This window comes from Nomascus leucogenys, chromosome 2 (genome assembly GCF_006542625.1).
Source record: "Nomascus leucogenys isolate Asia chromosome 2, Asia_NLE_v1, whole genome shotgun sequence".
Classification (NCBI taxonomy): Eukaryota; Metazoa; Chordata; class Mammalia; order Primates; family Hylobatidae; genus Nomascus; species Nomascus leucogenys.
Window position 1 is genome coordinate 136,421,884 of NC_044382.1, and position 26,564 is coordinate 136,448,447.

Consider the following 26,564-nt stretch of genomic DNA (forward strand, 5'->3'; position numbering starts at 1 on the left):
CTTCACTCTTACAAGTTTCCACCTGTTCCTTTGTCATTGTTCTATCCTGCTTATCCATACCTTTGCATCCCTAGGCAACTACTCTGCAAGTTGTCATAATAGTTTTAATTATCTAGAATTATATAAAAATGAAATCATAATGTATTTACTCTTTTTCAACTACTTCTTTTGCTCAGCCTAAATACTTTAAGGTTCATCAGTAATTTACATATAAATAATTCATTACTTTTTTAATGAACAATAAGTATTCCACTGTAGGCACTGTATGAATATACAACTTGTTTCTTGATTTATCTGCTGGTGGATATTTGAGTTGTTTGCAGTTTGGCGCTATTATAAATAAGGCTGCTACAAGCTTTTAGGTACAAGTTTTTCTATGAATATAAGCTTTCATTTAGCTGGGGCAAATAAAGCATGAAATAGCCTAATCATATAATATGCATATACTTAACTTTTTAAGAAACTTGACAGTTTTCAACAGTGGTTGTACCATGTACGTTCTTACAAGCAATGCATACAGTAGAATGATATCTCATTGTGATTTTAGTTTGCATTTCCCTGATGAATGACATTGAAAATCACAACGAGATACTGCTCTACTGGACTTCATACATTGCTGGTAAGACTTTTGCTGTGACTTTGATCAGTGTTACGCTGAATTCATACAACAATTTTGGGAGAAGAGACACCCCACAATATTGAGTTTTCCAACTAATGAACACATGTATTTCTTCATTTATTAGGTCTTCATTAATTTTGTTCAGCAATGTTTTGTAGTTTTCAGCACATGGGCTTGTGCACCTTTTGCAGAATTATCCATGAGTATTACGTAATAAATATGACGCTGTAAATGGTATCATTTTCTACTTAGATTTTCAACTGATCATTGTTAGATATTGAAATGCAACTGCCATTAGTTTGTATCCTGCAGCCTTGCTGAACTTACTTATGAGCTCCAGTAGATTTTTGTAAAGTCCATCGCATTTTCTACATAGACAATAACGTCATCTACAAGTAAAACAATTTTACTTCCTCCTTTCCAAATATATGACTTTTATTTCTTTGTATTGCCCATTGCCTTTGCTAGGACCAAACAGTGCAATGTTCAACAGAAGTGATGAGAGTGACTATCCTTGCTTTGTCACTATATTACAGTTTTTTTGGAAATGCCCTTCTTTCATGTTGAGGAAATTCTCTTATATTCTTTATCTTGTTGACCGTTTTGGGAACAGATTTTGGAATCAGAATTTGTCAAATGCTTTGTCGGCTATATTTAGATGAACACTCTGATTTTTTAAAATTTGTTCATATAGTGAAATATGCTGTTTTTTAATATCATAGGATAAATCTCAATTGGCTATGATCTATTATCCTTTTACCATATTATTGATACATTTGCTAAAATTTTGTTGAGAAATGTTATATCATGATTGATATTTATATGTTGTTTTCTTCTTGATATGTCTTTTTCTGGTTTTGGTATCAAGGTAATTTGGCCTCACAGAAGCAGTTGGGGAGTTTTAACTCCTGTTCAATTTTCTAGAGAAATCTACATAGAATCGGTATTTTTGCTTTCTTAAATGTTTGGTAGAATTCACCAGTAAAGCTTTTTGGGCCAGCAGTTTTCTTCATGAGAAGGTTTTAAGTTACACATTCAATTTATTTAATTGATACAGGGATATTCATGTTATTTACAGCAGTCCCTTAGTATCTGCGGGGAATTGGTTCCAGGATGCCCAGAGATACCAAAATCCATAGAGGCTCAAGTCCCTGATAAAAATTTATGTAGTGTTTGCATATAACATACACACATTCACCCATATACTTTAAATAACCTCTAGATTGCCTACAGTACATAATACAAGGTAAATGCTATATAAATGGTTGTCTTACTGCTAAACTTTTTTAGTTCATATTATTTTTTGTTGTATTGTTATTTTTATTGTTATTTTCAAATATTTTTGATCCATGGCTGAATCCACATGCATGGAACTCACAGATTCAAAAGGCCAACTGTATCCTTAATTGAGCTTTGGCGATATATGTCTTTCAAGAAATTATTGACCCTATTGTTGCTTTAGAGTTGTTCAGTATCTACTTAATATCCATTTAATACGATCTTTCTTGCTACATGTTCCATGTGCAATAAAAAGCAATGTATATTATCTGCTGCTGTGTGGCAAAGTATTCTATAAATATTAAATAGGTCAAGTAGATTGACAGCAGTGCTAAAGTTTTCTATGCCCGTATTGACTTCTCATCTACTATCAGTTATTGAGAGGGGGTACTGAAATCTCCATTAATTATGGATTTGTCTACACCTCCTTGCAGTTCTGTTTTTATTTCATGTATTTTGAAGCTATGCTATTAAGTGAGAGTTAGAACCATCACATCTTCTTGATTAACTGACCTCTTTATTATTATGAAATGGCCTTTATGCCTGATACTATTACTTGCTCTGAAATCTTCTTTGTCTGATATTAATTTAGCTACTCCAACTTTAATTTGATTACTATTAGCCAATTATTTCTTTTTACATCTTTTAGGTCTTTATTAGTGTCTTTTATTTAAAATAGATTTCTTATAGGCAGCATATAATTGGATTTTTAAAATCATACATCACAATCTTTATCTTTTAATTGGAGTGTTGAAATCATTTACATTTATTGTGATGATTGATATGGCTAGGTTTCAGTCTCCCACTTTCTATTTGTTTTCTAACTATCCATTTATCATTTGTTCTCCTTATCTTCTTTTGTTGCTTTCTTCTTTATTATTCCATTTTATCACCTTTTGTTGGCTTTTTAATCATTACTCTGTATTTTTAGTGCTTACTCTAAGGTTCACATCACACATCCTTAACTTATCAAAGTCTATCTTCAAGTAACATAATTCTTGACATACAGTATAGACACATCCCAGCCTCTGTGCTATTGTTTTTTTACCACCACATCTACTCTACACCCCATAGGACATTGTAATTAATTTTTGTTCAAACAGTCAATTGTTTCCTAAAAAGATTTAAAATACTAAGAAAAAGTATTATATACTTACCCACATAGTTATGTTTTTTGATACTTTTCATTCCTTTCAATATTTTTCAAAGAATATTCAAAAATATTTGCCAGTATTTTTCTTCAGCCTAAAGAACTGCCTTAATATTTCTTACTGTGCAGGTGACTGGAAAATGAATTCTTCCCTTTTATATATTGGGAAAAAGCTTTATTTATTTTACTTTTGATTTTGAAAGATATTTTATTAAATATAGAAGTCTAGGCAGAGAATTGTCTTTTTCAATTTTACTGCTCTAAATATGCTGTTCCACTCTCCTTTTTACTTGTACTGTTTTGGACAAATAATTTGTTGTCCTTTTTATCTTTTTTTTCCTCTATACAAAATGTATCTCTTTTCTCTGGCTACTTTAAGATTTCCCCTGTATCCCTGGTTTTGAGAAATTGATTATGATGTATCTAATTTTCTTCAAGTTTCTTTTCTTTGGGGATTCATTGATCTTGGGTCTGTTAGTTTACAGCATTTATCAAATTTGGAAAAATTCTGACTATTGTTTCTTCAAATATATTTTTTCTGCCATCTACTATTTTGCTAACTCTAAATATATGTATTTAGTTTGATGAAAGTTGTCACAGAGCTCACTTATGCTCCCCTATATTCTTAAGCCTTTTTCTCTTTGTGCTTTATTTCAAATAATTTCTGTTGCTATGTTTTCAGGCTCACTAGTCTTTTCATCTATGTCTAATCTCCCATTAATCCCATCCAGAAAAATGTTCACCTCAGACATTGTAGTTTTCATCTGTAGAAGTTCAATTTGGATTCCACATCTCTACTTAACATTTTTAATCTTTCCTCTAACTTTAGGGACATAAGGAATACCTTATAATAACTACTTTCATCTTCCAGTCTGTTAATTCTAACATCTTTGTCAGTTTGGGGTGAATTTTAGTTGATTTTTTTTTCCATTTTCATCATGCTCTCCTGCTTCTTTATACAAAATTTTTGATGGGAGATATTTGATTAGATACCATATATTGGGATTTTTTTTTTACTTTACTTAGTGCTTAATATTTTTGTATTCTTATAAATATTCTTAGCCTTTCTAGATAGATGTTTGATCCTTTAGTTGTTGCTTTTAAAATTTATTCTCCACAGCCAGAGCAGCATTAAGTCTATAGTTAGTTTTTCTCCATTATTGAGGCAACACTATTCTGAGTACTCTAACCAATGCCCCACCAATTATGTGACCCTCTAATCTGGTTACAGAGGAAGGCAGTATTTCCAGGCTTATGTGCATTCTGAGTATTGTTCCTTTCACTCCTTTCAAGCAGTTCCTTCTCCAGTCTCAGACAGATTCCTCACATGAATGTGACTGTCAGTATTCTGCTGAAACCTTGAGAGACAGCCTCTGTAGATGTCCAAAGTTCTCTCTATATACCTGTTTCCTCTCCAAGATTCTGCCCTGAGAACTCTAGCCATCTTGATCTCCCCAGAACTTCGGGAGTCTGCTAGGCTGTGCCTGGATTTTCTCACCCTGCAACATAGGAGTGTTCAATCTTTTGGTTTCCCTGGGCCACACTGGAAGAAGAATTGTCTTGGGCCACACAGAAAATACACTAACGATAGCTGATGACCAAAAAAAAAAAAAAAAAAAGAAAAAGAAAAAGAAAAAAGAAAAAAAAGCTGATAACGGTTTAAGAAAGTTTACGAATTTGTGTTGGGCTGCATTCAAAGCTCTCCTGGGCTGCATGAAGCCTGTGGGCCACAGGTGGGGCAAACTTCCAGGTTGTAGCACAACCTAGAAAAACCCTTTCAGGCTGGGGAAGTCAAAAGGTTCACATTGTTGTTTCCCTTCTCTCACGGGTCACTGTTTTTTGTTGCTTAGTGTCCAGTATGAAAACCACAATTTCATATACTCTGTTCTGTATTTTATTCTTTTCAGGCAGGAAGGCTAATTTATTCCTGTTAGTCTATCTTGGCTAAACACAGAAGTCCGAATTTTGTTTTAAGCTCTATGAGTTTTAATATTTTAGATTATATACATAAAGAAATTCTGAGCCTATGAATTCAGTCATAATCTGAAATATATACATATGTGTGTGTATTCCCTAGGCTAGATAAGAAAATAATCCCCAAACGGCAAGCCATCCCTTTAATTCAATAGTATCATGTGCCTTGTTATCAGTACTCATACTGAACTGACACAATATAGTTCTAAAGAGTGGAAATACATTACTTTTGCAATGTCATGTTTCACTAGAATCAAAGTTGAGGCTAAGTATATGGGTTCTGAGGTTATACCACCAGTGTTCCAATCCTACTTTCTTTACTTATTAGCTGAGTGGACACAAGAAAATTGCTTCACTTCTTTATACCTCCATTTTTTTATTCATAATGTTATGTTAAAAAATATTTTCAGTTGTTAAAAATGTTAATTCCTCTGAAGTATTTATCATAGGAAAAGTTCAATAAATGTTATCTTCCCTCCAAATTATATAATTTCCAATTTATATTAAAAATCTAATTTTTGTACACATAAATCATAATCTCAGTGAAATATTATACAAATTTAATCTAGCAGACATGCAGCGAGTTCTCCTAAGAGATTCCACCCTTCATTCTATTTTGTTTGCCACTTCAGAATGACGTTTGTGGAGAACTGCTTTCAAGCATACAAGTCATTCATAGCTCCTCTACTCAGTGCCTGCTTGAGGGTATAGCGGGCAGCCTCTTGACTCCAGCATTTCAGACTTTGTAAATTAAGGTCTGTGTCTATTTTTCCAGCCTCATCATCTACGCTTTTCTTTCACTAACTGTGTATTACAACCACACTAAATGATTACGTCTCTGTGCACGTTCAAGGACTTTTATTATCTCTATACTTATTTTCATCCTATTTCTTCTACTTGGAATCCCCCATGTTTATGCAATCACATGTACGATGCATCTTCCATTATGCTGCACTGTGTGGAATATAAGAAACACAAAGGCAATTTTAGATAAGTATCTCTGCTCTTAAGAGGCCCACAGCCAAGCAAACACACAGTCACAACACAATGAAGACAGCTATTCTAGAGGAATGGATATATGGCAGGTGAAAGGACAGGACAGACTGCCTTAGTTTTGCCCAATAAATAAGATGGGGGTAGAAAGGTAGGGTGGTCAAGGGAAGTATCACAGATGAACTGATCTCTGTACCGTTTGAAAAACTCTCTGACCTACTTCTTCATTCAGATTTAGCAATATGCAAATCTACAGATTACAAGTACTTAGCTTAAGTAAACTCTACCTATATATGAGTTACACTGTAAAATGTTTAGAATAATAACTTGTGTATAGGAAAAAGGCAAACTAAGACATTTTCAAAAGACCAGTTAAGTAATGAGTACTAATAGGAACACTGACATTTACAATAAAAACATGTCAAAACAAGATAAGTAGGGTCTAATTCAACTGCATAAAAACAAGGTCATAATAATGATAGACAATATTTTCCAGTCAATCTGTACTGTTACCAAAAATCCCACAAAAGGTAAAATAGTGAAACTTACACTGTTCACAACTGATGTCCCAGAGATCCTGAAATAGTCTCTCTCTCACCCATCAGGACAATTTTATCTAAGACAGCATATCAGTCCAGCCGTGGTGGCTCACGCCTGTAATCCCAGCACTTTCGGAGGCTGCGGCAGGTGGATCACCTGAGGTCAGGAGTTTGAGACCAGCCTGGCCAACGTGGCAAAACCCCATCTCTATTAAAAGTACAAAAAAATTAGCGGGGTGTGGTGGCGCATGCCTGTAATCCTAGCTACTCAGGAGGCTGAGGCAGGAGAATAGCTTGAACCGGGGAGGCGGAGGTTGCAGTGAGCCAAGATCACGCCACTGCACTCCAGCCTGGGCAACAGAGTGGGACCTCGTCTCAAAAAAAAAAAAAAAAGAAAAAAAAGAGCATATCAGATCTTGGCTTTATTTTTTAAATTATAGCTGATCATTTACTGAGCAGTTAACTCTGTGCTAGACGCAGGCCATGGCACTTCATTTCTTGTTTAAATCTCATCTCAGGATTGTGAACTTCTCTTAAAATATCCACTTTATTCTGTCTTTCCACTGTCAATAAAAACATCATTAAGCCTTATTTGTCTGACTTAAATAGGTCACAACATTCTTTTTTCTCCCATTTGAGAGTCCATTTTCAAATATTCTATTTCTAATAAACAGCCACCACATCTATCATTTTGATAACTGGGGAGTCCTCTTAAAAAGATATAGCATTCAATCCTAAGCCAAAAGAACAAAGCTGGAGGCATCATGCTACCTGACTTCAAACTATACTACAAGGCTACAGTAACCAAAACAGCATGGTACTGGTACCACAACAGAGATATAGATCAATGGAACAGAACAGAGCCCTCAGAAATGATGCCGCATATCTACAACTATCTGATCTTTGACAAACCTGACAAAAACAAGCAATGGGGAAAAGATTCCCTATTTAATAAATGGTGCTGGGAAAACTGGCTAGCCATATGTAGAAAGCTGAAACTGGATCCCTTCCTTACACCTTATACAAAAATTAATTCAAAATGGATTAAAGACTTACATGTTAGACCTAAAACCATGAAAATCCTACAAGAAAACCTAGGCAATACCATTCAGGACATAGGCGTGGGCAAGGACTTCATGTCTAAAACACCAAAAGCAATGGCAACAAAAGCCAACATTGACAAATGGGATCTAATTAAACTAAAGAGCTTCTGCACAGCAAAAGAAACTACCATCAGACTGAACAGGCAACCTACAGAATGGGAGAAAATTTTTGCAACCTACTCATCTGACAAAGGGCTAATATCCAGAATCTACAATGAACTCAAACAAATTTACAAGAAAAAAACAAACAACCCCATCAAAAGGTGGGCGAAGGACATGAACAGACACTTCTCAAAAGAAGACATTTATGCAGCCAAAAAACACATGAAGAAATGCTCATCATCACTGGCCATCAGAGAAATGCAAATCAAAACTACAGTGAGATACCATCTCACACCAGTTAGAATGGCCATCATTAAAAAGTCAGGAAACAACAGGTGCTGGAGAGGATGTGGAGAAATAGGAACACTTTTACACTGTTGGTGGGACTGTAAACTAGTTCAACCATTGTGGAAGTCAGTGTGGCGATTCCTCAGGGATCTAGAACTAGAAATACCATTTGACCCAGCCATCCCATTACTGGGTATATACCCAAAGGACTATAAATCATGCTGCTATAAAGACACATGCACACGTATGTTTATTGTGGCACTATTCACAATAGCAAAGAGTTGGAACCAACCCAAATGTCCAACAACGATAGACTGGATTAAGAAAATGTGGCACATATACACCATGGAATGCTATGCAGCCATCAAAAATGATGAGTTCATGTCCTTTGTAGGCACATGGATGAAACTGGAAAACACCATTCTCAGTAAACTATCGCAAGGACAAAAAACCAAACACCGCATGTTCTCACTCATAGGTGGGAATTGAACAATGAGAACTCATGGACACAGGAAGGGGAACATCACATTCCAGGGACTGTTGTGGGGTGGGGGGAGGGGGGAGGGACAGCATTAGGAGATATACCTAATGCTAAATGACGAGTTAATGGGTGCAGCAAACCAACATGGCACATGGATACATATGTAACAAAACTGCACGTTGTGCACATGTACCCTAAAACCTAAAGTATAATAAAATAAAATAAACAAAAAAAAATAAAAAAAAAGATATAGCATTAATGACCATTATTTATTTCATTTATTGGATGCCAGGCATTATATCATTCAATCTTCACAAAAATGATTCAAAGTTAACATAATAGATATGTATTATGTATGTACAAACAGGCATCAGATAGGGCAATCACATTTCTAAAGTTACACAGGTTTTAATATTAAGCTTTTATTTTGACTACAGCCTGTGTTCTAAAAATACAACAAGTAACACTTAGTGGAAGCTTACCATGTGTCAGGCACACTGCCTCTTGTGTGTCAGGTGCTTAACACATTATTGCTTTTAATCTTTCCAATGAATCTATGAGGTGATTATGGGTCCACAACTGTTTATCTGAAACCCCTGGAGACAGGTGTTATTTAAGAATTTGTAACTTTTGAAATATACGGTATTTGTTACATAACTTCCCCCACATACATGCACATCTGATTTAATTACTTTTGAGTAAATTCTACATAATAACATCTGATTACATTTAATTTGTGTGTGGCTGGTAGTTCTGCCCAGTTTCTACACCAATTAACCTCTAATGTCTTTTAATCTGATGTTGAAACAGGAAAACAAGAAAAAATATTTATGGAGTTAAAAATATAAAATATTCCAGCCTTTGTATTTTATACTGCAGGTTTCCCTGCCTGTAGGTAGATTAAACCAAAATCAAAGAAAGAGCTGGAATAAATGAAATACACATTGCTTTTGTTCAAGAGAATAAAATAACAGGATCTACTGGGCTGCCAAAAGTTCAGTCTTATTTTACAGATCTAAATAGCAGAGTCTTAAATTAAGGATTAAGAAGTGAAAGCCTGGCCTCTCCCAGGTAGATCAACCAGTGAGTTGATTTTTCTCCCTGATTTAAGTCCTTCCTTTATACAACACCAAGCGTCTCCACTTCTCGTCTAGCATTACATGTCTCTTTTCTTATCAGTCTTCATTTTCTCCTTCCCCTCTTTTTCTTCCACTTCCCATTGTCTGCTTTTCCTTCTCCAATTTTCTTTCCCTCTGTTCTTAATGGCATTCAAGATAAGGGTATCATCTGAGCTAGTGCCAAAAAGTTAAGTTCCCACAGATCTTTTGGTATTTCTCTGATGCCCATTTAAGGCTAAGTTTAGCTTAGAGAGTGCAAGGTTATAAAATGCTCTTAACGGCCTCACAAGTGCAGAAATATGTGTGTGTGTGTGTGTGTGTGTGTGTGTGTGCCTGAGGGTACATGTGAGTCTGACATCTGCAGTTGGTAACATTCTCTTTCTGCTTATTGTAATTTTCATTCTACTAAATCTTCAGAGTGCAAGAAAAAGGGAGACATTTTATTTCTGCAAAATAAATATCAGCTTAGTAATTAGGGTAATTGGTCATGAATTATGGAGTTTAAATAATATTAGTATAAGATTTAATCATGATATATGTCAGGAATTAGTCTGATACTGTTTTTCCCACTGTAGTAAGCTATGATTTTCATTCTACATTCATTTGACTGAAAGAAAGACTTTTGTAATTTGTCCTGCATTAGGGAGCATTTCAGAGCTCTCCTACTTTTTGTTCCTACTCCTATTACGGTATTTACTGTGTCTTATTGCATCCTCATGTGTAAAGTAGATGACTAGTTTTTCAATAATTTGCTTTTCATTAATAAGAAGTATATATTGGTTTTTCTTATAACTCAAGTTCCAAGTACTTAGCCTAATACTTTAAGAGTACTCAACAAATATTGGATGAATAAATATTAAATATTTATTTTAAAAATTAGTTTACTTACACTCTTGTATATTCTAATTTGTGGTTAAAAAGGTAAAATGAAGTAAACACCCCAAAGCACGTATATCTTACTCTTATATCTTGCTTGTCCTTCTGTGTTATTACAACGTGCAGTGCAACTATAACAATCTACAACATATTTAATAACACAAAGGGAGAGGCAAGATATAAGGACATTTCACGTTACAAAAGAGTAAATTCTACTAAGAATGGAAAGATTCAATTTTTTGTAAACACTACATGCATGTACAGTAGAAAAACGACTCAAGTTATAGTCTCCAAGACATTAACGGTAATTAATCCTAAGTGTAGGAATTATGAATAATTGGATTCTCGTCTTTCATCTTGTTTTATTTCTAAATTACTTTATAATAAACATGCATTACATTTTAAAACAGAAAATTACAATGGAACTTATTTTCTTAAAAACATTGTTCATACATTTCTTGAGAGTATCAAATTCACTGTGTAAAGAATTCTGTGTAATACCAGCTTGTTCTCGTCACCATATTCCCTATATTCCTGATCATACTACTAATTTGCTATACTTGAATGTTCATAAGCTGTACAATCACCCTGAATACTTTATAATACATTCCAAGTCCATTGGATTAACAAGTATATCAGTTATTTCTAAACGAACTTGAGTCTGGGTCTACATTATTCTCAGAATTCAGGAAAACCCAAATTTGTCCATCTTTACACCTACTCTTGGAGGATTTGGGTAAGGTCTAAGTAGATTTAATGGCTATTACAGTTACTTTACTTCCTGAAGTGTGGGTGAGTAAATAAAAATGTATACAATAACTGAAGAGTTTATAATTAGATGCCAAGTTGCCAGCATGCGCACCTGAGTGGCAGGCTGTGGTTGACTCCTTTCAGAGAAGTTGTCATCATCATTTTCCCACTGAATTAGAGTATATGGGATCTTACACATCTGCTAATGTCCTGGTTGGACAGCAGCAGAATAATGCAGAGTTCCTGCAAGCAGGACTCTGATGATGAGCAGGACTGTTTCATGATGGGGTGAGTGAGTGAGAGCCCCTGACTAGAGATATCCAGGCAGAGATGGAGTGACTCCTTCTCAGCACACTTTTAGACCTGGGTTCATGCATTAGGTTCCATAACTGGATGATTTCATAAAAGGTAACCTAAATGGAAATCAATCCATTTTCATTTTACATAAAGGCTTGAAATTTTAGATTTTTGAACTCTAACATTTGCAACTTGATCTCACCTTTTAATTCCATTTAAGATGCAGATTAACAAAAGTCATTTTTCTTTAAAGTGTCAATAATTAAAAAATAATTTTCTAGTCCTTTTTTCCTTTAAGTTGTACTAAAAAATGTACATTTTAAAGGAAATGTTACTAAGCACCAGATTATTTGAAATTTTACACAATTTGCATACTATTTTAAGGAAGTCATGTTTACATGATAAAAACCATTTGTAGTAGTAATTTATGTATAACTTAAAAGGGTGTAGGATATATTTCTAAAAGATGGGCCTTATATAAACTTCAAGGAAAATTCCATTACAAAAGAAGATTTCAACAAAACTTTAAGTCAAAAAAGTTGAAAGAAGGACTGTAGACAGGCCACATTTGTGATCAAGTAATCATCTATTTGGTTCAGAAATTCCTTAGGTAAATCTTTGTCTTGTCTATCCACCCTCTCCAAGTTTCTACTGATAAAACATAAGGTACATTTTAAGCGTTAGGGAAAAAACCCATCAGGTCTCAACATCCAATGCTGACTCCATTTCTGTTTAATCTCAAGTGTATATTAAGTGAGATATTTATCTTTTTTCAAATTACATTTGTTTGGAAAGAGATACATAAAGAATTGAGTACCTTCATATGCCATGGCCACAAATGGGCTGTCTGCATTTTATAATTAGCCTGTAGCCACAAGAACGCTTTTTTTTTTTTTGATGCTAAGTATAAAAGGTCATTGTACATATCAACAAGTGTGAAAAGAGAACTCCAAAGAAGTTCAGGTTACCCAGCACTCAGACTCAAGTTAAATACCATAATCATGCCAGCCACTGGTTACTACTCAGTCTCTGGGTCTGGAAACCAGTCTGCCAAAAGCCCAGATAGCTGGAAAAGCAGCCATGTTTTATCATATGACTGATCCCAGGAGGCCAATTTAAAGGGAAATTATGTGTTCTACATTAAGGAGGAACAAATATCTCTGATTTTACAAAGGTCTTTTTATTAAGATAACAAAGAACATATATTTTGAAATTCAGTAATTTAAAAATATATATATAAACTTTAAATGCTAACAGGGCACATGAGCTTACTCACTAACCTCAACATAAGTGAGTTACTCTTCTTGCATCTACACAGGCACAATGTTTCTTGAAAAAAAATTATGAACCTCATTTTTAGTAGAATGGGTTATTATACATGTATAAACTCAATTTAAAACATCTCTTTAAAATATTAAAGTTCATGATTGCTATCTAAGAGTGGAACTTGCTAACTCCTTATTTGAAAGAAATGAAGGTTTAGAACTTCCATCTGAAGAGTACTAAGTAATAAGACTTTTAAGAAACAAACCAACATTTAAAAAATATCCCTAACGGTAATCCATTAACTAATTAATCCTATAATTTTTTTTGGAAAACATGCTACTGTACATGTAAAATATATGTAAGTCTTTACTTAATTCTCAGAAATTTAGTAAGGACTAACAAATCTAATGAATGAATAACTGTTGAAGAATAATGACGTAATTCCTGGAAGCCTCTGAGTTGAAACTACTTACCCAATTTCTTTGCCAATTACAAATTGACTTTGAAATCTGCTTCAGGATGAAAGAGCTACAAAGTTTACATGACTCCCAGAAAAATGAAGATCATCTTTACCAATTATGATTATGTTTGAAATTTTAAATTTATTCTACATTCTATGATGTTCAAATAAACTTAGCATTATCTAAGAAATGTGTTATTCCATTCTGAATAATTTATCTTTTTATGCTAACATTTCATAATTAATTTTTCTTTCCCAAAGAAAAGCATCTGGTAAAGACATTTAAATTCATCCAAAGTGTAACATTAAACTCTATCATTTGTGGAATGTACGTCAGTCCCAAGAAATCTCAATTACATTAAAATATTAAAAATATCTTGATGTATATATACATCCAAATGTATGTGAAAAAATATTTTACTTTTCAAACTTCACCATATAATTGTAATTTCTCAGTTTCTTCTCAAGGTTAAACTTGAAAAGCAAGATGAAGTTTTGTCAGGGTAATGAGTATAATTTTTAAAATATAAGGCTTTTTCACAACTCAAAGCCACTATACATATATAAACCTTGACCCCTACTTATCTGTAATATCTCATTGACATAATTTCATATATTCTAGTTTCACAATAAAAAAGTGCTGTACAACTTGATGCCACAACAAGCTCTGGAAAAATGCATTGAGGATGTAAATAACAATGAATGATTATGTAATATTAATTTTAGCTCGTTTGTTTTCACTGTTATGGCTCAGCTAGTTATCACATTTTATAAAGTTTAACTTCTTGATATGTCACGAAACTGTTTACCATCAGGACATTATTTTAGGTAGCTTACACACAGCACACACACACTCTTGCTCCTTTGTACTTGTGACCTGGGAGACCAGGAGTCAGGCTTCCGCTGGCCTAGAGGGAGCCAGCAAACTTGAGCCACTCCCCTCTCCCCACTGCACTGCCCTGCACCGCAACTCAGCTCAACCTAAAAGATCACACTCTCTAGAATCCTTGAAACATAAACATTCCCAAGATCCATAATGAGGGATCAATGCCAGGGATTTTCAGCAGTCTATAGGTCATGAGTTTAACTGCTATTCAAATCATAGTAAATTGGTTTCACGTTGGCTTGACTGACCATTTATATGAATAAGTTGGACAATGCGGGATGCGTACCCAGCATCCATCCCTCCACCCCTTTTCTCTTACCCAAAGGAAGCTCTACTGGCTTCAGATACCCAGTCATCCCTTCCATGTGACTCTGGGGAAGCTTAAATCATCTCCTGCTGCAACGACAGGTCCTAGTAAGTCTACATCAAACATATTACCACCACCACCCCCCACTTTGCCATGAACTATTTTAAAAACTCAAGCTTAAGCCAGGCAGCATACAAAGTGTCTCTGGAGGCTATTGCTGGCCCACAGTTGGAGGAGATGTTTTCTGTCTCAAGAGGTGAAGAGGAAACATGTTTCCTTAGTGACTGCTGACAGCCATTTTACAAGCACAAAGAAGTTCAGGCTAGGACAAAAAGTGAAACATAAAGGAGGGCAGGGTCAAGAGAAACAGAGTAACAGGGTAAAAGCCTTGATCACATCCTACCTGAGGCCCACTAGCTCGGGACTTTTTGTTGTGAAATGCTATACATTTCCTTATTGCTTAGGACAATTTATGTCAGATTTTGTGGGGTTTGCAGCCAAAGATAACTTGCCACTATTTCATTTTTAACAGAAGCAGTACTTTCAACAATGCCTCCTAATTTGAATTAAGTACATTAGTAGAATTTGCCACCAGTCACTCACTCAAAATTACCCTAGAGCCATAGCCCGAGTTGGCCGCCCAAACTGAGTTCACTGGTGGAAAAAGTTGAGACACTTCTGCCACTATTAGCTATGTCTCAAAATCTCACCATTCAACTTAGAGACATAATCAAAGAAGAGTAAAAATATAATTTCATTAGCAGAATCTTCATTGAAGAGCAAAAAATTATACATTTTTACAATAAAATAGACTTCTTCAGAAAGCAAGGTTCTCATTTCTCTTCTTACCTCTTTCACACTGTGGACCAGTGAATCCATAAACACAAGCACAGCGGTTGGGTCCGATGCAACGTCCACCATTCTGACATCCATTTTCACAGACAGCTGCATACAAAAACAGCAAGAAGCTCATTATATAGCCAGTCTCCAAGCACAATATAGTAGTGCAGTGATGCTGCCAATAAAGGATCTTATGTTAAATTACAGTAAATTACGTTAATTAAACTGCAACTTGTGTAAATTGCACAGGTTAAAGTTCACATCTTAAATTTAAGTAAATATATTTAAGTATATTCAGATAAAAACTTACACACTTCATGTAAATCACACTGTTAAGCAAGCGTTTGGTAAAACGTTTTTTTTTTTTTTAATCAGAATCATATTCGCTGGCTCTCATGCTCATTTAGAATGTAATACTCAACCCTCAATTTCTGTTCTACTAACCCTATAATCTATATTTTCACTGGTAAGGAATGAATAAAATATGGGAAATGAAGGAAAAAAGAGGCCGATCCAGGTAGCACAGGGAAGGAGTAGGAGGAGAAAATGTAGTAAGAAAAAACGAAAATGACACGGCAACAAAGGGAAAAAGCAAAAATCAGAGAAGAAAAGGAAGCCAAGGGGGGAAAAAAGGTAAAGCTGGAAGGGCAAAACAAAGAAAAGGGGGGAAAAATACCATCAATATTAGCTATAAAATGCCAAAAGAAGTAACCAATGTGTACAGACTATTTGCAGGTCATAGAAGAAAAGAAAGGGAAGAAAAACTGTGTAAGCATAATACGTTCTTTCATATAAAATTAACTCACAATCCAAATGTTTTCAAAGTCATGCTGACAAACACACAGCACACACTCTCTTTTGCCTTTAGCCTTGTGACCTGGGAGACCATGAGTTAGGGTTCCATGAGTCCAGAGGGAGCCAGTAAACTTGAACCACTCCCCTCTCCCCACTGCACTGCCGTGCACTGCAACTCGGTTCAGCCTAAAAGATCACATGCTCTAGAATCCTTGGAACCTAAGTATTCCCATGATCCATAATGAAGACAGCTGAATTCAAGAATCATGTCTTCTCCAGGAGAAAATACTGATACTGAAAGTGTGTCTCCCAATCTACCCACCCTGTTGAAATATTTGTCCTCACAAATGAATTAGAGGATTATATTCTATGACCTGTGTCCATATGTGGAGTGGAAGGACACTAATTATTCAAATTAAAGGGAAGTGGGGGGCAAAACACTTCAAGTCAGGTACATATCAAAAAATGGGAAACTCAGTAACTATACTGATATCCAGTAGCACAGTAATGCTGCTATTTCCTTATCAGGTATGTTGAACTGGATAGACTGCCTATCATCTCCAGAATGCACGGAGTGATTTCTGTTCTGCTGATGATGGTCAGAAGACTAAAACTCACTTGGAAATAAAAGATGATCTTGACCTTAAAGCGTCACTGTGCCAATGGCCTCAGAGGCATTTGTTGACAGTTACACTTCAATTAAAGGCATGATTCTGTGTGTCTCTGCACAAGTACAGCTCCCTAGGAACCATACCTTTCTGCTTCTTCACTTGTCTCCAGCGGAGTCCTACATAGCACTTCCCACTCATCATTGCCTTGAAATACAGGCAGACTTGAAATATAAGTAAATACGAAGCAGAAAGGAAAAGGAAAAAAGGCCACAGGGAGCATGAAAAAAATAAAGATGGATGGGAAGGTGGGAAAAAACAAAACCTATCAGAGCATTCTGTGCACTTATTCCATAGAAACAACTGCCAGGATTTGAAGATTTCTACATGTATGCGTATGTTCATTGCAGCACTATTCACAATAGCAAAGACATGGAATCAACCCAAATGCCCATCAACAATAGACCGGATAAAGAAAATGTGGCACATACACACCACGGAATACTATGCAGCCATAAAAAGAAACAACATAACGTTCTTTGCAGCGACATGGATGGAGGTGGAAGCCATTATCCTTAGCAAACTAACACAGGAACAGAAAGCCAAACACCACATGTTCTCACTTACAAGTGGGAACTGAACGATGAGAACACATGGACACTGGGAGAGGAACAACACACACTGGGGCCTGTCTGGGGAGGGCAGGGGGAGGAAGAGCTTCAGGATAAATAGCTAATGCATGCGGGGCTTAATACCTAGGTGATGGGTTGATAGGTGCAACAAATCACCATGGCACACGTTTACCTATGTAACAAACCTGCATGTCCTGCGCATGTATCCCAGAAATTAAAATACAATTAAATTTTTAAAAAGGATTTTAAAAATCAATTGTTAAAAAGATACACTGCAAAATACTAAGTCCAAAGTAATGTGATCAATTAAAATATGTGGAATTTTCTTTAAATGCTATTGAGCTGTAGGAAATTTAAATTACAGTTTCCCACATGTGTTCTCTCATCACGATGCCAGCCTTTGGGGAAGAGCCGTCCACACTGACTGTAACACTCAGAACACAACCTCTGGTAAATAGAGGAAGAGCTTCTACCACGGTTTTCCAAAAGAGTTTCCAATTCGCAGGTAGAACAAGGCTGGATGAACCTTGAGTTTCTCCTAGAAAGAGCTGGCCCATTACAAATTAAACCTAATCTAACCTGTCTAGGTTAGACTATCAATGCCTCCCTTCTCACTAAAGATTTATGGAGGTTTGCAAATTATAGTTATTGTTTATAAAAAATATTTATCTTAAGTTGTAATATGGGTTTCTTATTATTTTTAATGAATCAATAAATATTTTAAATTTCTCAATTTTAATTTCTAATATTATAAATATTGATGGAACTCATATAAACAAAAGACATTTGAGGACCTCAATAATTTTTAAAAATGTAAACGGATCCTATGAACAAAAAGATCAAGGGCCACTGATACAACCATTTGCTTGTATTTCTGTCTCTCATGTGAGAGTGAGTTCCCCCAGGACAAGGGCCAGATCTGTTTGCCTTTGAATCCCCGTCACCTACTGTAGTATCTGATAGACTGCACGACCTCAACAAACTCCCGCACGTCAAAATTTCACGGCATTTTTTCAAGTACTTCGCAAGGCAGAATGGTGCAGTGAACAGATAATGAGCTCTGCCGTCCCCAGCACCCACTCACCACACCCTCTTAGCTTCCTGGCCTGCAAAAAGAGACTTAACAGTTCCTCCCCTACAGACGTTTGAGGACTAAATAAAATACCACATAAGACAAAGTGCACAGTGGCTGCACGCTGAAGGTATTCTACATTCTTAATTCCCTTCCTCTTTTAACTATAGAACATTTGTACGAAGATGTTCTGTAAGACAAGACGTCTGCAGCAGCCGAAGTTTACATTAAAGAGCAATAGCAAAAGAAGAGAAGCAGGAAATACAGATAAAAGTACAGGCAAAAAACAAAAATGTGAATTTCCTTTTTTCAAAAGAATTATGATGAAAGATATTTTACAAAATAACATATTTTTTGTAACAAAAAAGAATGGAAACAGCAACTTATATTTCAACTGGAGTCAGAAAAAAAATTTGAAAATGCCTAAATTTCCACCACAGAAGGAACGCTGACCACTCAGGAAGAAAACTATGCTTACACCTAGCATGACAGTGGCATGAAAGGCAAGAGAGCAAAAGATGTACTACAGATAGAAATATGAGCTGGCTTCTTAGCTGCCCACCAAAATCTTAGGCGGGGAAAACAAACTATTTTCCCTGTGTGGGTTGGCTGCATACTGCAGAAGCTCAGCTATTTAGAGAACATTTTTATTCAACAGATATTTACTGAGCACTTACTTTGTGCTAGGTAACAGGGCAGGTACATATTTTTATTAGACAGACTCCCTTACAACTCAGCAGAGGTGCAGACACTCGGGCATACGTCTGAAATCATGATTGTAATTTCTACACAAATGTGTTAGAAAAATGGCATTCTAAACCAAGTTAAAATGTTAACAAGAGGAAAGAAACAAAAGCCAACTGTCTGACATAGGAAGGTGAAATCTTTGCTATTGGTGCTGCGTTCTTCCTTTGTTTTCTAGGATACCACACTCTCTCAGTTTTCATTCCATCGTCATGTCCATTCTTTCTCACTCTTCTTTGCTGGCTTCTTTTCCTCTTCCCCATCTCACAATGTTGGACTGAATCGGGTCTCTGTTTTCAACTCACTTCTGTAGCTACAACTTCCTAATGATCTTTATCTAGGCCTATGATTAAAATATTATGCATATAATAATTCAGTCTATATGCTCCCAAATTTATATCTCTATGTCCAACCTCTCTCCTAAGATCAGAGTTCATAGATCTTTGCACTTGTAAGTCTGACAGATTTCTCAATCTAATGAATCCAAAACAAAACTTTTCCTCAGCCCCACCACTCCTTACCCAACCCACTCCCTATACAATATTTCCCATATCTGGAAATGACCTCGCTATTAATCCAGGAGCTCCACCAAAACCCTCTCCTTGTCACTTTTGATCTTTACTTTTTCTATTTTTTTAATCCACCACGCCTGGTCCATCAGAGTATACCTCCAAAATACAAGGTCAATCCAATCACCTACCACATCTTCAATGACTACAGCTGCAGCATCGTTCGCTAGCACCACTGTGGTAGCCTCCTACACGGCCCTTTCCTTTTCTCTGTTATAATCCAGGCTCAACACAGCAGACAGGTGATTTTCTTTTTAATATTAACCAGATCACAGAACACCACTGCTCAAAATGCTCCAGTGGCTTCTCATATTTAGGCTATAGTCCAAATTTTGTTCCTTGGCCTACAAGGCCCTATACCTCACTCTCCAAACTCAATTCTTACCATTTTCCCTTTCCCCACTTTACTCCAGGGACATGGATCTTACTGTTTCCAAAATACATGGAGTCTGTTCCCACTACAGGTCTTTTAAATTTGCTTTTCCCTTGTCCAGAACAATTTTTCCATAGATTTAAAGGCACAGACTCAGATCTGTGTTTCAATGTCACCTTCGCAGAGACCCCGATGTAAAATAGGAGACAACTGCTAATCCTGACCCATACTCTCTCCCCCTTACCCTGCTTTATTCTTCTCCTAAAACTTCTCACTACCTAAATGTGTATTAGGTATTTACCTTTTTAGTATTAACTGTCATTTCTACCAGAATGTGTGGCCAGGGTATCATCTCACCTGTTCACAGTAGTTACTCTATCAACATTGCTGAATGAAATGGATGAAATAGAAGAATGCTTTCTAAGAAATGCTGTCTGTTTCCAGGAAAGCAGCTAAGCAGTCTAAATGTTTTATAATGTTCATTTTAGCAAGCATCCTAGTTCTAAGACTTCTCTGGATTCATAAATTGAAAAATGTTCCATCTGCTTCTTTGCTCTCAGTATTGTAACACTCTTTCTATATAAGACAACTTGGAAAACATCTTCCTTACACCATTCCTTGAGCTGGTAATCTATTAGTTATCATACCTTTACCTTCTTACTTGCTGACAAATAAATTGTGTTTGCTACACATTTTGCTTCCCCTATATGTTCTATTACCCCTGAGATAAACATTAGACAAGGAAGATGTCATCCCATGAGAAACCTAGAGAACTAATGCTCAGTATCTGCTGATTTTCTGACCCAGTAACATTGCCTTTCCTCTGACTGGAAAATGTGGTAACATCAATATGGTTTGACACAGGGGTGGAAGAACATCAAAGCATTTTAGAAGCGGAAAGTCCTTTCCATCCCCTGCCTTCCCATTCCTGTGTGAAGAGCAAGAGACACACCCACTAGAGCGTGTTCTGTACAACCCTCATACGTACATACACATGTATGCCCAAGGCACAAAGGGCAGCTTAATTCAGACTGAAGACAGCTAATTTCAGGACAGATTTGAGCAAATACTCTGAAAGATCAGTTGAGGCAAGGCGAGGCTCTTTCTTCTGTGATTCTAATTTTCATTTTTCCCTCTACAGAGCAAAAGGATGCCTTTCAACAAGGATAGATGTGTCTCTTCATTGGTTATGGAACTTTGCAAAACAGAGTTGCAATCATATCTCCTAACACTTTTCTAAGGCCTAAAAACATATATCAATCTTTCTTTTTATGAATACTGTGTTCGTGATAGACTTCTTTCTTTTCTGGTTATAAACAGAAGTCTATTGTAGAAAATGTGAGAAATACCTGAATGTACAAAGAAAACATAGAAAAAGTATCATCCATGGAACAAGAAACTCTGCTGCATTTATCTGTTCCACTGTTGTCCAGTTCTTTCTTAGCCTCCCCTGGCCAACCCTAGCCTAGAGAATTTAATACACTGGCCCCTCCTATTCTTGCTAGCAAACTGGCCTCAACATACTGTATTCTCTTAAATACCTTCGCCTTCCATTTCTCAAACTTCAGTCAATCTCCTCTTGTCATACCTGAGAACCACCCACACAAGGAATCTGCCGACTATGGCCCGAAGGTCAGATCTGGGCCACTGCTTATTTCTGTACTTCCCATGAGCTAAGAGGAATTTTGACACTTTTAGGTAGTTGAAAAATCAAAGAAATAATACTCGCTCACAAGTAAAAATTGTATGCAATTCAAATTCCAGTGTCTATAAGGTATAAAATTTTGCCGAAACACATCCTAGCTCTTTCATTTACGTATTATCTTTGGTCACCTTTGCACTACAATGGCAGAGTTGAGTATTTGCAATGGAGAAAGCAAGGTCTAAAACATATACTCTCTGGCCTTTACAAAAAAAAGTTGGCCTACCCCTGACCTTAACAGAATATTTTTCTTTAAATGGATACTCCAATTTTACATAAAATTATTCTAAAGAAAACTTTATAGCACTTATAAATAGAAAGCTATAATCACCATAATCACCTTAACTAGAAGACAAACTTGGAAATTACTGTAACAACCATAACAAGATACAACTTCACATTCATTAGCATGATTATTATTATTTAAGAAAAAAAAAACAGAAAATAACAAGGGTTGGCAAGTATGTAGAGTGGAGCCCTTGTGCATTGCTAGTAGGAATGGAAGACAGTGCAGCTTCTGTGGAAAACAGTATGGCAGCATTTCAAAAAATTAATAATACAATTATCATGTAATCCAGCAATTCTACTTCTGGGTATACACCCAAAAGAACTGAAAGCAAGGGCCCAAACAGCTATTTCAGCATTATTCACAAGAGCCAAAAGGTCAAAGCAACTCAAATGTCCATCAACAGATGACTGGATAAACAAAATGTGGTATCTTCATATAATGAAATATTATTTTGCCTTTAAAATGAAGAAAATTCTGACACATGCTAAAACACGGATGAACCTTGAGGGCACTATGCTAAGTATAACAAACTAGTCACCCAAGGACAAATACTTCATGCTTACACTTCTATGAAATACCTAAAGTAGTCAAATTCGTAGAGACATAAACTAAATGATGGTTGCCAGGGGCAGGGGAGAGGGAAATGGGGGTTATTGTTTAATGGGTACAGAGTTTCAGTTTTCCAAGATGAAAAAAATTCTGGAGATGGATAGTGATGATGGTTACACAACAGTGTGAATGGACTTAATGCCACTGCACTATACACTTAAAAGTGGCTAAAATGGTAAATTTTGTTATGCATATTTTACCACAATTTAAAAAAATTTTTTCATTGCAACAAAAATAAAATAATGTTAACTGAAAACAAGCTAGATATTCTTTTACACCTAAGACTTGGTTTTTCTATGTTTAAAAAAGAGACCAGTGATCCTTAAGGAAGCCTTGAAGATTAGCATGGAACTTATAGTCTACATCAGGTAAAAATGCAAGTAAAGTAAAAAGGGACTTACTATTTGTGATTCAATTTCATAAATCACACTTCTTTAATGTCATATAAGGTGACATTACTTCAAAATATGTGAATTCCCAAAAATGTCGCACAATTTAGAGAATACTACCCAAAATGTTCCCCAGTTATGTGTCACAATCCAGAAACTACAATCCTTACACTCTTGTTAAAAGGTTATTTCTTGATTCATACAGGGCATTCTCCAGTGAAGGTACCAGCTTTGCTGGGTTATAGCTTCCTGTTTCACAATAATATCTGATTTTTAAAAATCATTTGATCACCCTGTATCTTAGTATTAAATATATTTGAGCAAAGGATAATTTATCAGATTGGCTCTCCTGGGGTTAATTTTGAGAAGTTCTAAAAAATCATAGATATAAAGAGGGAACTGGGGAGGGAAGGAAGAAGTAAAAAAGAAAGAGATAGATCACAGAAAACTTGCTCTTTTTTTTTCTGGAAAGTATACATGTTTTATGGAGCCAGATACAGGAAAACAAATAAATCACAGAAAATCTGTGAGATGTATCACATTTGCTAAAGCACTAGTTACCAGTTGTTGACTAGTAATTCTTGAACAGTAATTCAAGAACATCACTGCTCTAAAGTACAAAATTCTAAAAGAATTAGAAAAATTCTTATAGGATAAAAATTAGAAATTCAGTTTTAAGATATGGTTTACTATATAAAATTGTTTTTTCAAAAGATCACAGGATTTATAAGACCTTAAATTATAACTTAACATGAAATATCCACCAAATCAAATGATTTCTAATAAATGAGGTTGATTCCAATGTCCCTTACGTTGTCCACAATAAGTTCCAATATATCCTTTCTGGCACTGGCAGTGGTCATCTGCACAGGTCCCACCATTCATGCATCTCACACTGCACTGCTGAACTGCAAAGAGCAATAACAAAAAGTATAAAAACATCAGTCACCAAAATTATAGTATATGTGAGAGGTTACAAAACTATAAACTCAATTATCCAATTCAATGACAATTATATCTTACAGAAGGAAATATTATGACTCAAACATATTTTTATTCATTATTTCTTTATAAGTGCACACATGGGCATATCTGTGATAACATGTTATTCAGGATGCACTGAAAACACTTTCAATGTTAAAAAAAATAAACAGAAGGTGACTAGCAGCATAGTTTCTGGCAAGCAGGAGGCACTTTTGTCTCCATTCAGAATGCAGAAGGTGAGTGTCCACCATTCCAGCTCAGTGCATTACTGTCATAATGGACTTGAAGGCTATCCCTCACAGAGCTTGAATTCCGATAGGGAGCTACGGAAAACACAGGTAAACAAATACCACAAAGTAATTATAGACTGTGATAAACTGTTTGAAGTAAACTGTTGTGAAGGAGGCTAGTCTGGAGCCAAGAAGGAGCTTAGATACTGGCTCTAGACAAGACCACTCTGAGGTGACATTTATACGGAATGAGCCAGATATTAAAAAAACCAAGGAGAAACTTCAGAGAGAGAAGAACCAGCAAATCAAAAGACCTTAGGATGATAAACGGTTTCTTCGGAAGAACAGAGAGATTCCTGTAGTTAAAAAGAGGCAGACAGGGAAGAGATCTTGGAGACCCAGGCAGAGACCAGCCAGCTAACACAGGGCCTCCTCGGCCACAGCCACCGAAGGGTTTTCATTATATCCCAAATGCAACAGGGAGTCATTGAAAGGATTTAAATGAGAAAGTGAAGTGATGTAATCTCTATTTTAAAAAGATTACTCTAGCTGCTCTGCAGAGAACGGATTTGAAGAGGGCAAGAATCTGGGAGAAGGATGAGGATAGCTTATACCACATGGTAGCAGTGGAGGTGGAAAGGAAAAGATAAATCTGAGATAATGATTTTCCAGTAAAGCCTACAGGACTTGTTTAAAGAGTTGACATAGAGAAAGAGAAGCAGCAGTTACTTAAGCACTGGGTGGATGGCAGGGCCATCTGCCGAGGCAGGCAGAACTGTGGTTCAAGTAGCCTGTGGTCGGCAATAAATTCAGTTTCCTTTTAGACATGCTACTAAGTTTCAATTGCTTGCTACTTCTTGAGTGGAGATGTCAAATGGGAAAGGGAATGTACAAGTGTGGAGGTCAGTGGTGGGATCTCCAGTGTAGATAAATATTATGAGTTATCAACAGATTGGTAGTCATTGAAAATATATATGTTAATGAGTTCACCCAGGGAGGGCAGAACTCAGGAATACCAAATCTTGAATGAAAGACTGATGAAGATATAAAAAAGAGACTAAAAAGTAATGATCAAGAAAAGGAGCACCGAGGGCCACTGGCATTTTAAAGGTCAACGGTGTTTCAAAAAACAAAAAACAGCATTTCAAGAAGATAGTGATTAATAGTGCCAAACGCTTTAGCAAGGTCAAACAGGATGATGATTGGGAGGGTTAGAAAAGTTCCTGATGAAATGCAAGGATTGCCCGAGGCCAAATGAATGCACAGATTCCCTGCTAAATTATATACCACAAACAAAGAGTGGGCCAGAGAATGTCCCAGCTCCCAGGTAGAGGAATTAAGAAATTGAATCTTAAAATTCCTCCAGGACTGTGTTTTTTGCCAAAGGCAAATATGAGAAAACAAAGAATACGATAATGAACATATGGGCACCAGTGTCTTGTACGTAATCAGGCAAGAGAGAGAGGTTCAGGTTAAGTTGGGGATGAAATGTTCTGGTTAAAGTGATCAAGAAATCTCGATGAATTTGAATTGTAGGTTTTAAAAAGCTGGGGAAATGGCAGATTCAAAGAAAGTGAAATTAAGAGAGTTTTCATCAGGAGTTTCATCGGAAGACGATGGCATTTGTTGTATAAATCCTGAATCTTATTCCTGAGTCAGACATACTCTATATTACCTTCTTTTAGGGAAAATTTGAAGAAAGATATATTAAAAATATAATGACTTCACACTAGTTTGAGGCAAGACTTAAGAAAGCATTTATTTAATTACTGAGCAATTAAACAAACAATCTTGCTTCTACCTTGTTATAATGTTATCTTAAATGCTAGCTTAAAAGATTAATCTTTGACCTTAAGGTCCCAACGATTTCTAATTGGGTCATGAATCACACAATCATAGTCCACAGTTATAATTACCTTATGGAGTTGTTGACAGTTAATACATGTGAAGCAAAATAGGTCCGTATGTGTAAAGTATCTGCTCAGTACTCAATCAACATATGCTGCCTTTGGAGTTCTCTTCTCCTTCCCCCTTAGATAACCCACAAAACACGTGTTAAGCAAAGGCAACAAATATAGCCTAGTGTTTGAGACTATACACTTAGGCATCAGAATACCGGGATTCAAGTCTGTGTTTCCTTGGGCCAGTTAATTAAATTATGTGTGCTTTACTTTGCTACTCTATAAAATGGGGTATTAACAGTATCTCATAATGTTGATGTAAGGATTAACTAAAGTAATA

General features: G+C 35.9%; 1 protein-coding gene across 1 annotated transcript in view; it reads right to left on the reverse strand.

Annotated features, from left to right (window-relative positions):
• The window catches only part of FBN2 (fibrillin 2), a 282,139-nt gene that overhangs the window by 247,992 nt on the left and 7,583 nt on the right, over positions 1-26,564 (reverse strand). The window contains exons 4-5 of the mRNA XM_030818406.1: positions 23,922-24,017; positions 15,337-15,432 (exon numbers count right to left, since the gene is read on the reverse strand). Coding sequence (XP_030674266.1) covers positions 15,337-15,432; positions 23,922-24,017 — 192 coding nt within the window. The remainder of the gene's footprint in view (positions 1-15,336; positions 15,433-23,921; positions 24,018-26,564) is intronic.